The sequence below is a fragment of the Octodon degus genome, unplaced genomic scaffold (genome assembly GCF_000260255.1).
Source record: "Octodon degus isolate 3935 unplaced genomic scaffold, OctDeg1.0 scaffold00290, whole genome shotgun sequence".
Lineage (NCBI taxonomy): Eukaryota > Metazoa > Chordata > Mammalia > Rodentia > Octodontidae > Octodon > Octodon degus.
In genome coordinates this window covers 911032-925348 of record NW_004524866.1, presented here as the reverse complement: position 1 = coordinate 925348, position 14317 = coordinate 911032, and the positions used below count along the sequence as shown (strand labels likewise).

The following is a 14317-nucleotide window of genomic DNA, read 5'->3' as shown; positions in this document are numbered from 1 at the left end:
CAATGGAAAAATTATTCACGGTTCTGTAATGGTTGGGTAGATAGCATTCTGCATTTTTGAAGTTTTAATAAATATCCATCATGAGTTGTGAACACTAATGTAAACTTGGACTTTGCTTTATTGTTGGGCTATCACTCACTTATGAATAATGGTATGCAATAATATTTGCAATGGCAAAGCAAAAAGAGGATATACTTTCACAATAATTAAAAAGTAACTACTTCCTGCCTTGTGGCTGTGCATCTGTTATCTTATGTCCATATGAAAAATAGGTTAGCAAACATGATGATGCCGGATGTGGTGGAGAATGCCTGTAATCCAGAACACATGAGGCTGTGGCAGGAGGATTCTGGGAGTTCAACGACAGCCTGGACTACAAAGTGAGTTCAAGTTCAGCCTGAGCTGCATAGTGAATCTCTGGTCCGAAAGATAACATGAGTGAAAGAAAGAAAGAAAGAGAACAAAGAAAGAAAGAAAAAAGAGTTTATTCGCCTCTTAATCTTTATGGAGCATGATTTCTTTAACATCTAATTAATGTAAGGCCTGGATAGATTGGATGCCAAGCTTCTATTACAATGTATTTGCATGAATACTATTCAGATTGATGCCAAAAATTTATAGTAGAATATTCAAAGATCAAACTGAACTTTTAGAACAAATTTTTACTGGAAAGATAGCTCAGTGGAATAAGTGTTTTCCTGACAAGTGCAAGGGCCTGAGTTCAATTCTTGGTTACACCAAAAAAAAAAAAATTAGAACATTTCTATAAAAGACGAACAATCTAAATTCAAATATCTCTATTGGCTTGGCAGAAAGACAAGTGGTCGTTGCTGGAGCAGAAGTCAGCTACTAACCGATGCTACTGTGGTCAAATGCTAATAGAGAAATTTCTCTTGCATAACATGTGGACCTTAGTAGAAATCATGGAATGAAACACTTCCTAGAATCAGTAATGGGAGCCCACTGTAGTGGAAACTATGGGAGACAATGAATGCAATCCCAAGAACAAAGTTTATAGTTGAGAATCCTCAGATCACAGAAAGCTAAGATGCACCCCCAGGTTCTAAAAAACAGGAACAATCTAAATCCAATGCTAATATACAAAAATAAATTATTAAAACCTGAACAGAAACTACTTAGATTGAGAGTAAGATACAATGAAAAAAGATCAGTGGATCAAAGAGCTGGCTATTGAAAGAATAAACAACAGAAAAGTCTTTAGTCAATTTTGCAAAAAAAAAAAAAAAAAAAAAGGAAAAGAAAAGCCGCACATATATGCGATTAATATGCAAAAGAAAAAATGACAAAAGATAGCATTGCACTGCAGAATACAAATTATAATTTGTTTAAAAACTCTAACTCCAAAATTTAGAGGTTTTAGAAGAAATGATAGATTACTAGAATTACCAAAATTGAAATAGAAGACAGAAACACGCTGAGCAATTTAATAAGACATTGACTAAGAGACAGTAATGACAAAATACTAAGAAAGGCCCATGTGTAAATGAGTTTACTGTGTAATTCTATAACAACATCAGGCATAACCTAACTCCAATTTGCTTTGATATCTTCAATAAGATTTAAGGGGAAGGAAGACTGCCAAAGTCGTTCCTGAGACATAGAATACCAAAAACAGAAAAGCACTCAACTGAGAAAGAAAACCACTGACCAATTTCTTTAGTGAGCATAGAAAATCACCAACATGTTGCTGCTACACAAAGTGCAGTAAGCCTTGTGGAAGTGAGTATGTGTTTATTTGACCACAGTAGCATCAGTTAGTACCTGATTTCTACTTCAGTATGAGCCACTTCTGTCTGCCAAGCCACAGCCCTTATCCACCTTTCTGTACCAATGCAGGCTCTTAGCTTCAAACAGGTTTTGATACCTTCTTCACCCCCACTCCCCAATGCTGGTGTACATTTTCCCACCATCTGTGCTACAGTCCAGGATAACTTCTGTCACCAGTGCTAAACCTGGCAGGTCACACGTACACTTTCAAGGCTCACAGGGCTCCAAACTTCCTGATCCTTGAGGTAAAGTAGGATCACACACAGCTGAGAGTGGAAAGTGCTAGTATTTGGTCCAGTGAGGCTGAATGTTTCATCAAGTCAATTTCTGGTCCATCAGATGCTCACCCCTTTTTGATTAAGAGAAGCCTGGTCATCTTTTTTGAAGATTCTTGCTTCTGTTTCCTCAGCCACGGGAGTGTTAATTCAGGACAATGTTTTCTATACCATTAATCTGTGATGTTTCTTCTTTAATATCCCCAAATAGTTATACCATTTTTGGTAGTTAATTAATGTGTTTGATTAATTTTGAGTGCATTTATCTTCCAGGTGAGAGACAGGGAGTTAAATTGAAATATGATACTACTATACCTAACTTTTGAGGATTCTCAGCATAAATAGTTTATAGTTGTCAAGTGTTTCTTCTACATCTCTGGAGATGATGATGTGATTTATATCCTTTATTCTGTTTTGATAATGCATTCACTGAGTATGCTATGTTGAACTATTCTTGCATCTATGAAGTGAAACTGATTTGAGCATGGTGCATGGACTATTCAACATGTAGTTAATATTGTTTTTTAAAAAATTCATTTACTACAATACCTACATGGTCTCCATATGTAGGTTGGATTCATAGTGATCCTCTTGTATTTATTCTCCCTAGCGCTGGGATTACATACATGCACCACACCGCCCAGTTTCACTCACTGGCTCATAGTGCCCTGGGGCGGAGCCAGCATGGCATGGTGAGGATCAATCCTTGGTCCCTGAGACCGACTAAGCTGGCACTTTAGTCTGCTGAACTATTTGGATGGTCCAGAAATACATTCCTGTTGTTGTTTTTATATATTTTACACAAGTAACGAATCAATGCTTGAAATTTTGATGATTTCATATAAATATATAACAAATATTAAAATGTAATACTTTGTTTTTCTGATATTTTCAGAAATATCAGAAGCACTTACAGTTTCATATGACAAAATCTCCAAGATTTATTACTAACCAGTAGAACTAATCTAGAGAATAAACATGAGTTGCCTGTATTCGATCCTCTTCGCTTAAAGTGGAGCAAAGACATTTTGTCCACAAAGTCTCATATCCATAGATATTTCTCTAATGAGAGTGAATTTACTCAAAAACATTTTCAGGGACCTTGAAAGGTAAAATTGATCAAGCAAATATCAAACTATCAGAATAAACTATAGTAGCCATATGTAAGTCATAATATCTAAAATGGAAAAATGTAATGAAACACAACAGGGACTTTGAAATGCGGTGGTGGGAAGACAACATTATCATATTAAACATGAGCACAAATGATTCAGAAGTTCAAGTGGTGCATGTGATAAGGGAGAAATGGCCCAGTGAGACAGCTCAGTGGACTAAGTGCCTACTGAGGCAAGTGCAGGAACCAGGGTTCAATCCCTGCCACTGCGTGCCACACAAGCCTGCCCCCAGGCCCTCTGAGCCCAATATCAAGTCTCAGCATGGTGGGGCCCACCTGTCTTCCCAGCGCTGGGCAGGGTGCAGATAGGAGGATCACTACGACTCCTACCAGCATAGTGAAAACCTACACAAAATACATTAAAAATACTAAATAAATAAAATAAAGGCAAAACTAAACCAAACCTCAGGTTATATATGAGGATTTAGTGTAGATATTCTGCCAGGAATAACTTCTTTCTTTTTTTTATGAGCAGAATATATTTATTGAGAAAAAGAATGCTCCTGTCCAAGAGAGGGACAGGAGGGAGGCCCACCAGGTAGTTCCCCCTGAAAAACTTCTTTTTCAAAATAAGATTCAAAGGGAGATGGAGATTTTTTCCTACAACCAGCAACTTTGTGCCTAGAGAAAAAAAATGGATCCACTGATAATTGAGGCAAATCTCATGCTGTAACGAAATAAGTAACTGAAAATAATAGTGCATGTTCAACACTGAGCTATTATGGATTTTAGAAAAAAAACACATATTTTTTTATTTTTCTACTTTTTATTTCTATTATTTGGGGGGAAGGGAGCATTGAACTGAGGATTGAATTCATGCTCTTGCACTTGCCAGGCAAGAACTTATTGTACTGAAACATATATTTTTTAAACTTATAAGGGTTTCTTACTGTGCAAATGTGTTTTATTTCTAAACCCATGCAGAGAATTTCTCTCTGGTCTTAACAAAATAATGTAGCACTTAGGGGCAAAGATGCATCCCAGCAGCCCTGAACTGGAGGCCAAGATGGAGAAGACCTCCATGGCCACCATGGCCTTCCCCTTGCTGCTGTGGTACACGGGCAGGAAGGTCAACCACACACTGCAGAACACCAGCATGCTGAACGTCAGGAACTTGGCTTCATTGAAGGTGTCAGGCAGGTTCCTGGCCAGGAAAGCCACAGTGAAGGTCACAAGGGCCAGGGAGCCCAGGTATCCCAGGACACAGTAGAAGGCAGTGAGGGAGCCCTTGTTGCACACGATGATGATGTGACCATGCTCAGAGTGAGCATCTGTGTCAATGTAGGGTGGATTTGTCCCCATCCAGACTCCACAGAGAGTAAGTTGGATCAGGGAGCAGATGGGGATGATGTAGTTTGGTGCTCCTGACACCAGCCACTGTCTCATCCTTCTGTCTGGAGCAGTGATCTTGAAGGCCAGAAGCACAGTCACGGTCTTTGCCAAGACAGTGGAAACAGCCACAGTGAACACAACTCCAAACGTGGTCTGCTGCAGGATGCAGGTGGCTGTGTTGGGACGGCCGATGAAGAGCAAGGAGCAGAGGAAACAGCAGGTGAGGGAGATGAGCAAGGTGTAGCTGAGAGCCCTGTTGTTGGCCTTGACAATGGGAGTGTCTTGGTGGTTAACAAAGAGTCCAAGAACAGCAGATGTGAGCATAGTAAGACTCAGGGCAGTGCCAGCCAGAGCCTTCCCCAGGCGGTCTTCATAAGCCAGAAAAGTGACGTTCTTTTGGAGGCAGTGGTTTCTCTGAATGTTGGCATACTGATGATGTGGACACATCACACACTGTTCCATGTCTAGTGAGAAATTAAAATTATTAACACTGAAATTTTAGGTTTTTCTCCTTATTCTTCTTACCCCAAGATGCTCATAGTTGAGGAAAATTTCTCAGTTTTTCTAGATACATAAAAATATTAGATAAGAAAAAATTACTCCTTGGTACTGGCCACATTATTCTTTTATTTGTTTTTATTTTGTTTTGTTTTGTTTTCTGTATTTAGGGCAGGGTCTAAAGAGTCTACAGGGTCTCACTGCATAGGTCAGAATCGTAGTGATTGTTCTGTCTCCAGCCTCTCATGTGATGGGATTTCAGGTGTGCACCACCATGCCCAGTCTCAATTGCCCTCTTAGGGCCCCACACGGGTGGGGCAGACACAGTATGTTGAGGATGGGACCCTGAACCCTGTGCTCTGCCTAACCTGGCGCTTTAATGTGCTTAGCTGTAAGAACAGCCCTGACCACCTTATTTGGGATCATGTGGAAAACATTTTGTTATGCTTATCAGACAGCTACATTCATAAATTCAGTTATCTCTTTTCACAAAGCAGAATACTTCTGTAAAAAATAATCTCTGTGTTGTTGTGATTTCTCATGCAATCTGCAAGCAGTTATACCAAAACTACCAAAATCTCATAACTTCAATGAATCAGATAATTCAAGTAGTATTTCATTTCAGGAAATATATGAATTGTCCCCTCATAAAAGGTCATAATTCACACCAAAATTTGTAATTGAATTTTTTGCCATAATTTTATTGATAAACAAATAGCAATGAGACAGTTTCAAATAAAATCAGTAGGATAGTGTCAATAATTAACACACTGCATACATTCTTCTTAGTGGTTAATTGTTGTACAAGTGCAGACCTGACATGCCATTTACAAACACCTTTAGGAAAAATCATTCTCTTCATTAAGAGAATGTAACTATATATCTATCCCAACCTCTCTGAATACACAGATACAAAATGGACATTCATCTGTATACCTTTTTTTTGCTGTTAAGTACCGTTATTTGAATATTATAGATGTGTAAACTCAGCAAAACATTCCAAAAGAGTCCAGCAGCCCACAATAGTATTGGGTCTTCTGCTTCACTGGCAATGTCACAAATTGATGACCTGAGTCCCCCACAGCTCAATATAACAGCATGGCTTTACTTCTTATATTTCGTTTTTATACTTTTCTTCTGGATGGTTAAGACCAAGGTAAAGGAGGACCTATGCAACAAGAGTTGTAGCTTTTGGGTCTGAGAAGGTCAGTGAAATCCCCTCAGGATTTATCCTGAGATCCTGTACCTCAGACTGTAGAACCTTTGTCAGTGTCAGCCATGTGGATGAGTCACGGCCATTGCTTGGCCAAAGTGCTCTCTGTGAAAGCCTGAGAGGATGTTTTCTGTCCATGTGACTCTCCTTAGGCACACTCTACATCATCGATCACTTTCCTCTTTGGTCCCATAATCTCCTTGATCAGAAAATTTGGGACACTAATGTCACAGTACAAGTTCTCATATGTCCTGAGTCTTAACTTACCTTAGAAGGCTAGGACCAAAATGTTGGCTTTCCTTGTGCCCTCCTTTTTCTCCAATTTTGGTCTGCAAACTTAGGTTGTTAGCCATCCAGAAGACAAGCTTATTGTTATTATGAAACAACTTAGGCTGTTAAGCTTAACCTCACTATTTGTCTGTATATCAAACATCTTAGGTATAATATGGGACAGGTATTTTTCATCAAATATTGATATGTTGAACTTTAAGTCCCTACAGAATATGATAAAAAACATTTAAAAATTAGAATATATTTTAAAAATAGGATAAAGAATTCTATACTTCTCATGTTTGCACATAAGTCCAAAAATCTCACCATGTACAACCTTGAAGCAGGACAGTCCCACAATTTTCCTTTTCCTCTCTCTTGCTTTCCTTCACCACCCCTTTCTTCTTGAATATCCACCTTCCAAAGAAACATCATAGCAGCAACTGTCATGTCATGACAAGTAGCTCATATTTAGAAGACTAGAATGACAGGCTCTGCAAGCATGAAACCACTATTACAAATTACCATCTACAGTGCAGTACCTTAGTTCACAGGTATCAGTATATATAGTTAGTAAGGGTGAGAATCTTTCCAATTAACTACTAGATTAAAAAATCTTCTGAAGATTCTCAGGATCATTGCCTTGCTCATCTTCTACATATAACTGTATGGCTTGACATTGTCATGTTTCCTAACTCTTCTCCTTTCCCTCTCTTGATTAGTTTTTCCTTGAGATCCTGCTTTCCTTTTACTTGTATTGTATCTTTCTATTTGTATTTCTTCTTTTGAGTTCTTATACTAGGGAGACTATATGATATTTACACATGTGTGTCTGGTTTATATGTTCAAGAAGCGAATAAATATATGAAAAAATGCTCCACGTCAGTAGCCATTCGTGAAATGCAAATTAAAACCACATTGAGATATCATTTCACTCCAGAAAGAATGGCTAACCTAAAGAAATCATCCAACAACAAATGTTGGAGGGGCTATGGGGAAAAAGGAACCCTTCTCCACTGCTGGTGGGAAGGCAGACTGGTGCAACCATTATGGAAGTCAGTATGGAGACTCCTTAGAAAAGTTGGACTGGAAATCCCCTTTAAACCAGCTATTCCTCTACTGGGAATTTTCCCAGAGGATCTGAAAACATCATATCATAGTGATATATGTGTGCCTATGTTTATAGCAGCACAATTTGTGATAGTCAACTCTTGGAAACAAGCAAGGTGCCCATCACCTGAGGAATGGTTGAAAAAGATGTGTTATTTTTGCACAATGGAGTATTATTCAGCTATTAAGAATGATAAACTCGAAGCCTTTATACTGAAGTGGATGTCACTTATAATTGAATTTTTATTGAAATTACCTAGTGTAACTATATCAACTTTGTAAATAGTGATTCTTCTTCAGTGAATCTTCCATCTGTGAATATATTTTATTCAATCACTTATTTATGTTTTACTTTTTTTAAATACTTTAATTTATCACTAATATGTTTCAAAACACTTAAGGAATTTATCAGCATTTCATATTTTAAAATGGAATACATATCATCTAAATTTTCATCTTTGAATATCACATGAGTAAATTTTAGGAGTATTTTAACATAAGTCATTCAGTCAGAACTTTATAGATTTTTTAATTCATTAGTGTTTTATATGTACACTTAATTTTACAAAATGATATACTTCATAGTAAATCTCTTCTGAGAACAGTTTTACTTTTATTTACTTGCTTGAAAAAAATGTATTAGGGGGCTGGCAAGATTTCTCTGGTGAATAAAGCTCCTGTTTAGGCAGAGCACAGGTTCGATCCTGGGTATGCTGTGCCAGCCCTACTGCTAAGGAGTGCTAAAATGTGGATCGAGACTGGGCATGGTGGCATGCACCTGTAATCCCAGCGCTTGAGAGGCTGAAAATAGGAGGATCACTAAGAATCCAATCTGTGTAGTGAGACCCTGTAGCCCTGTACTAAATAAATTAAAAAAAATAGAAAATACTTTACTAGCTATGTCTTTCTGTGTATTGCTAGTGGAAGTGTAGCAAAACTGAGTCTGGGAAAGTGAAAGCACCAAGGACATATGGAAGCAGGGAGCACCGTTATTTTACACTTGTGGTCCTGTCCATGTCTCTCACCATCGGCAGAGCCAGGTCGTGAGTGCTGGTGGTCCAGGGATATTGTATGATGCATAAGCATGAGGTACCAAGGCAGCGCAGGACAGCCTGGCCCTTCCCTGATCAGCTTATAGGATGAGATCATCAGTTAGAAGGTGTGATTTAGGAGTCTCTGTTATTCAACCAGAGTAGTTATTATGGTGATTGTCACAGTCAGACATTCTACATTGTTCTTTGTGCTGTCCTAGTTATAGAATTCAAAAAGAGATTGCAGAGCCATGAAACATTAGACAGCTAGGTAGTTTCAAAAAGAATACAGTTTCTAAAAGAGCAACACTTCTGATACTTCTGGTACAGGATTTCCTTTTTAGAAACACTTCCAGTACTTCTGGTACAGGTTTTCCTTTTCAGAAATAATCCTTATAAGAATTATTTTCTTTATTTTTGTTTTCCACATCAAACAACAAAATATAATGCCTGCTTTGTGTGCAGGAAATATTATTTATGGAATGAATGTAATTTGCTCAAATTTTAATTTAGTACAATTTGTTATCTTCATTCTTCAGATTTAAATAACAAAAGATGTTCAATGTAGTATAATTTTAGTTATTTTATTTCTATTTTCCTGGAAAACTGATGACCACCTATGTCCCTATTGCAATAAGCCTGCAGAAGAAAAAGGAGAGGGTAGGACTGGCTCTTCTCCTATTGCTGTGCAGCAATGGAGCCAGACTTCAGCTCTTCACAGAAAATAATGCTCTGTGCACTTTTTCATTTTTGGAAAGGTGTTTGAGGAATGACTACTAGTCGGGTCTTCAATGCTTATATGTTTGACTGCTAAGATTTTAGATAGTATAAAAATTTTTGTAAAATATTAATTATGAACTTATATGTTAGTACATGACACTGTGGAATTTTTCTTATTTTTTCCTAGGATAGTTTGCTATTTTGTTTTGAATTTCTCAATTTTAAGTAAATTTTCAAAGGTATATGTCCAATTCTTAAGACAATTTTTATGTGAAAGATTTCCTACTTATTTGTACAAATGAGAAATTTATGAATAATAAAGATTTTATTTTGAAATTTTTCTCTTTATTCTTGGAAATATTATTGAAGGTTATTCAATTTTTAAACAGAATCAACTTTGGTTTTATTTTTCTATCGATCTATCTATCATGTATCTATCTATCTATCTATCTATCTATCTATCTATCTATCTATCTATCTATCTATCGATGTGTCATCTATTTTTGTATCTAAATTTCCTTAAAATTGATTTCCATATTGTTTCTTTTCCTTCATTTTATTTTTGTGGAATTTTTGGATTTTTTCGAGTTTCTGATAAAATATTCAAATGCAGGACTCAGCCTCTTTGTTAAATATGTTTCACATACATATTTCGCTATAAAGTTAGCTTCATTTCTAACCAAAAGGGTTTATAAGTAATATTATCATTTATAGACTCTAAAATATTCTTTTAAAATGTGTTATACCCACTTCATTGAAGAATATCTTTTTCTTTTTCTCTTTAATGTGTTCCATACTTGGTCTCCAGGGAATCATTACAAAGATTGGACTGGTAGTGATCCTCCTGTTTTTGGCCTCCCAAGGGCTAGGAATGCAGGTCCATCCCATCATGCCCAGTCTCAGCTGTCTTCCCAGCACACCTCAGGGAAGGGGCCAGCGAGGAATGTCAGGTACCGAACCCTGGTCCCTGTGTCTGCCAAAGCAGGCTGTTTAGTCCACTGAGCTACCTGACCAGCCCAAGAATATATTTCTTAAGCTAGAAGTAACTGGTTTAGGAAATATTTTTCTCTATAAATTAACATGGACTATATGTATATGAAATTACCATACTCTATTATGATTGTATACACCTTAAGTAAATTTCTTGTATGCAATGCAATGCGACTTATTATATTTAAAAACTAATTGCCAATTATGCTAGTCAGTGTATAAAACTAAATCACACACACCAGAAAAAAAGTAAAGAATGTAGAGTTGAGAGGTAACTTTCCCAGTTTGATTATTATCAAAGCGTTACTTATGGAATTGAAAAATCTTCAGTATTATATTAGGGTGCAACACACAAAATGCATCTTCACATTCTTTGTTTTTCAATAATATTGAGCCTCATTTTATGTACTTCACTTGCTGTCAAAATTGTGATTTTTCTATGCTTTTTATTTCTGTTAATCATATCAAGAAATTATTGGGGGGGCGGGGAGATAGCTCCATAGAATAAGCACTTGTCTGGCAGGTGCAGAGTCCTGAGTTCAACCCCTGGTACCACAAAACAAGTAATTATAAAAAAGAAATTATCAGAGTTCATACAAATATGATATAATACAGATGCTATAGGGTCTGTGAAAAAATTATTATGAATTGAAAAATGAAGAGGTCAGGGAGATAGCTCAGTTGTCTAAGCACCTGCCTGGCAAGTGCAAGGACTCAGGTTCTATCCCAGGTACAACATACCCTACTGGCCCCGTGCCAAGCCAGCCACTGAAACTGGAAACGGAGGCTCACACCTGCAATCCCAGAGCTGGGGAGGCTGAGACAGGAGGATCACTACAAATGCAAGTTACATACTGAGGGTCTGTACAAAATGTATAAATAAATAAAGACTGAAAGAAAAGAAACATGTAGATATCATTCTTTGGCATATCCTATATTTTGTACAAATATAAACTCATGCAGCTCTGTGACACTAATGATTATTCATGTCACCATGCAATGGGTGATTGATAGGGATGATTCATGATAATTTTTTTTAAAAGTGTCATTACAGAAAAAGACACATGGCTATCCTATTTTTCACAAAATGTATCCTTGTGTTCCAAAGGCCGCCAACATATCATTTCTGCTCCTCCTCGTCCTCCCCCTCCTCATCTTCCTTCTCCTTCTCCTTCTCCTTCTCCTTCTCCTTCTCCTTCTTCTGTACCATTGATTAAACTCAGGACCTCGCACCTCACAACCTAGGGATTATGCGACTCTCTGAGTCAGCTGTGAAAATTTTCTCTTGTCATTGTATTTCTGAATTATGGTCAACTATCAGTGCATCCTGCTTGTAAGTACTTTCCAGTAGAGAAGAAGGCTTCCAATAAATTACAATGAGGCCTCATCCACCTATTCACTGGATCTGCCACAAGCTGCCTGCCTCTGCCCGAAACTTTGTTCTTTAGCCTCCTACTATGCTGGGATGGTAGGCATGCAACTTAATTGGTTGGGAACATGATGCTCAGAGGGGATCTACAAAACTAAAGCATAGAATCCAGGTGTGGTTTCATGTGCCTGTATTCTCAACAAGAAGGATCACAAATTACAGTTCAGATTAGGCAATTTAGGAGAACCTTTCTAAAAATAACAGACTACAAATGGCTGAGATTACAGCGCAGTGTAGAGTATGTCTGCATCCCACACCCTGCAAAGCAAAAGGACATTTAAAACATTGTCAGATACAGTTCAGGGCAGGGAATCATTTATCCCAATATATCGTTACACAGTTAAATTGCTAAATAAGGGAAAAAAGAATTAGCTTTTGTTTTTCTGTTTCAGATCTTACTCTTTTCTTGGATTGATTAGAGACAAAAGAGAATGACAGGGCTGTTGAGATGGCTCAGTGGTCTAGAGCACCTACTTAGAACAAGCTAAGCTAAGCAAACCACAGGGACCGCAGTTCAATCCCCAGCACCACATGCCAGCCAGCCCTGCCCCCTGGTGGGCTGAGCTGGCCACACACAAAAATAAACAAATAAACAAAAAAAAAGAGAATGACACAACTATTGCACAGGAGTTACTCTTACCTGTGTCATTAGTGATCTCATTCCTAGAGCAAGGGGCGCAGTCAAAACAGCAGGCAGCCTTTCCTTCCTGAGGGGACTTCCTGAATCCAGGGGTGCAACTCTCACTGCAGGCTGAGCGGGGAGTCTGAGGACAAGCAGATTTGTGTTGGTGACGTCACCATCCACAAGCAGAGTGAAAAACACTTTGTATTAATGCATAATTCCAAATACTTGCATACTGCCATATTTATATAATGGCTAAAATGTACTGACAAAAATCTGACTGAAAAATCTACTTCTTGAAAAAAAGTTGAAAATCTATCAGAAAAGGATGCATAAGAAATTCTTTCAATTTTAAAAGGGAGTTGTTAAACTCCATGTGTGAGCATTCCTGGTCAAAGATAGGGAAGAAAATCCACAACAATATTTATTTTATATGTGTGACTCACCTGATTTTGAGACTCAAATTAGGTTTGCTGTCGACATACCTCCATGTTTCCAATGGCCCACTGTATCATCTCCTCAGACAAGATCAACTGTTCCCCAGGTGACTCATGTGGGGAAAACGTTCCGACTTTCACCCTAAGTCTCAGGCCTTCTGGAAAATTCCAAAAGTTGAGAATATCATACTTTGTATCCAATTTATTGTGCTTGTCTAAATTGACTTGCTCCCCAGCAGGAGTGTTAACGTGGAGGTCCTTCAGAAGGGGCTGCAGCTGAAAAGGAAGCACTATCCTGTGATAACATGGACAGGAATGTTAGGAAACAAAACCTGGGTGGGGAAGTCTCTACTGTTCATTATTCTTGTTTCATAATGGAGCATAAACCCTGGCATGGAATGAAGAAAAGTGACTTAAAGTATCATAATGCTTCTTAAAGGTTAGTTTCAAAAGTAGTTTCAACCAAACCCATATAAGCATGTGGGGCACACACATGCCAAACATTTCTAATTGCTATGTTTCTGTGTGTTCCCACAACATTTGCCTGCAAAATGCGATCATCAACACGAAAATGCTTGTGGAATAGAATGTCAATCTTTGGTAAAATATCCACTCTGGTATTTGATGCATTGAGGTACACATAAAATACATGATGTCTGTTTTCCTTTCTAAAACTGTACAGGAAAATGCTGTATTTATTAACCACCTGAAATAGCAAAAGCTTTAATATCCTTCTGAAACAATGCAATGATACTGATTCATTTCCATGTCAAAATTTATCTCAACAACAAAATCATTCTAGACTCTTGGCTTTTTCAGAGGAATTCTCTTTATTGATCTCAGCACTTGGCAAAAGCCCTCTGATTTGACTGTGACTACAGGGCCTTCCTCAAAATAAAAATCACATTACCTGCCAGGGAGAGAACACCATATTGTCCCCACTTTCTATGAGTTGTTTTTGTGCTCGTTCAAGAATCATCTCTTGGAGCGCGTGGGCCACCACATACACAGCATTGTAGGTGTTGAAACTCCCATCATTCATGGCTGTGTCAAAACGATTCAGAGGCAGCGATGCCAGGGAGGCATTGGGGGTGCAGTCCTTCAGTGAACAGTCAGATGTAGAGAATAAGCAGTGGAAATTCTGGAACCAGTACCGAGTGAGGAATGTGTCTTCTGGGTATTTGAATGGTGTTGCTGTTTGGATAAACCTATTAAAACCAGAAATCTCCTTATGGTGGTGTGAAAAAATGAGGATCCCATGGAATGAGTCCAGGATGAAATTTCTGCCAGCCAGGTCTGCATGCCATTGTGTGTTTGTGACCCAGATTCTCCATGTCACTAAGTGGAGCCCCAGATGATGGTTTATATTATTTAAGTTGGGCTGGAGAGATGGCTCAGTGGTCTAAAGCACCTACTTAGAACAAGCTT

At 38.0% G+C, this 14317-nt stretch overlaps 1 protein-coding gene across 1 annotated transcript in view; it reads right to left on the bottom strand.

Moving 5' to 3' along the window:
• Nucleotides 1-4110: 4110 nt before the first annotated feature.
• Nucleotides 4111-14317, bottom strand: part of LOC101561904 (vomeronasal type-2 receptor 116-like) — a 54571-nt gene continuing 44364 nt past the window's right edge. Inside the window, exons 6-9 of the mRNA XM_023707439.1 lie at nt 13800-14249; nt 12938-13165; nt 12471-12594; nt 4111-5033 (exon numbers count right to left, since the gene is read on the bottom strand). Of these exons, the coding sequence (XP_023563207.1) occupies nt 4111-5033; nt 12471-12594; nt 12938-13165; nt 13800-14249 (1725 nt within the window). The remainder of the gene's footprint in view (nt 5034-12470; nt 12595-12937; nt 13166-13799; nt 14250-14317) is intronic.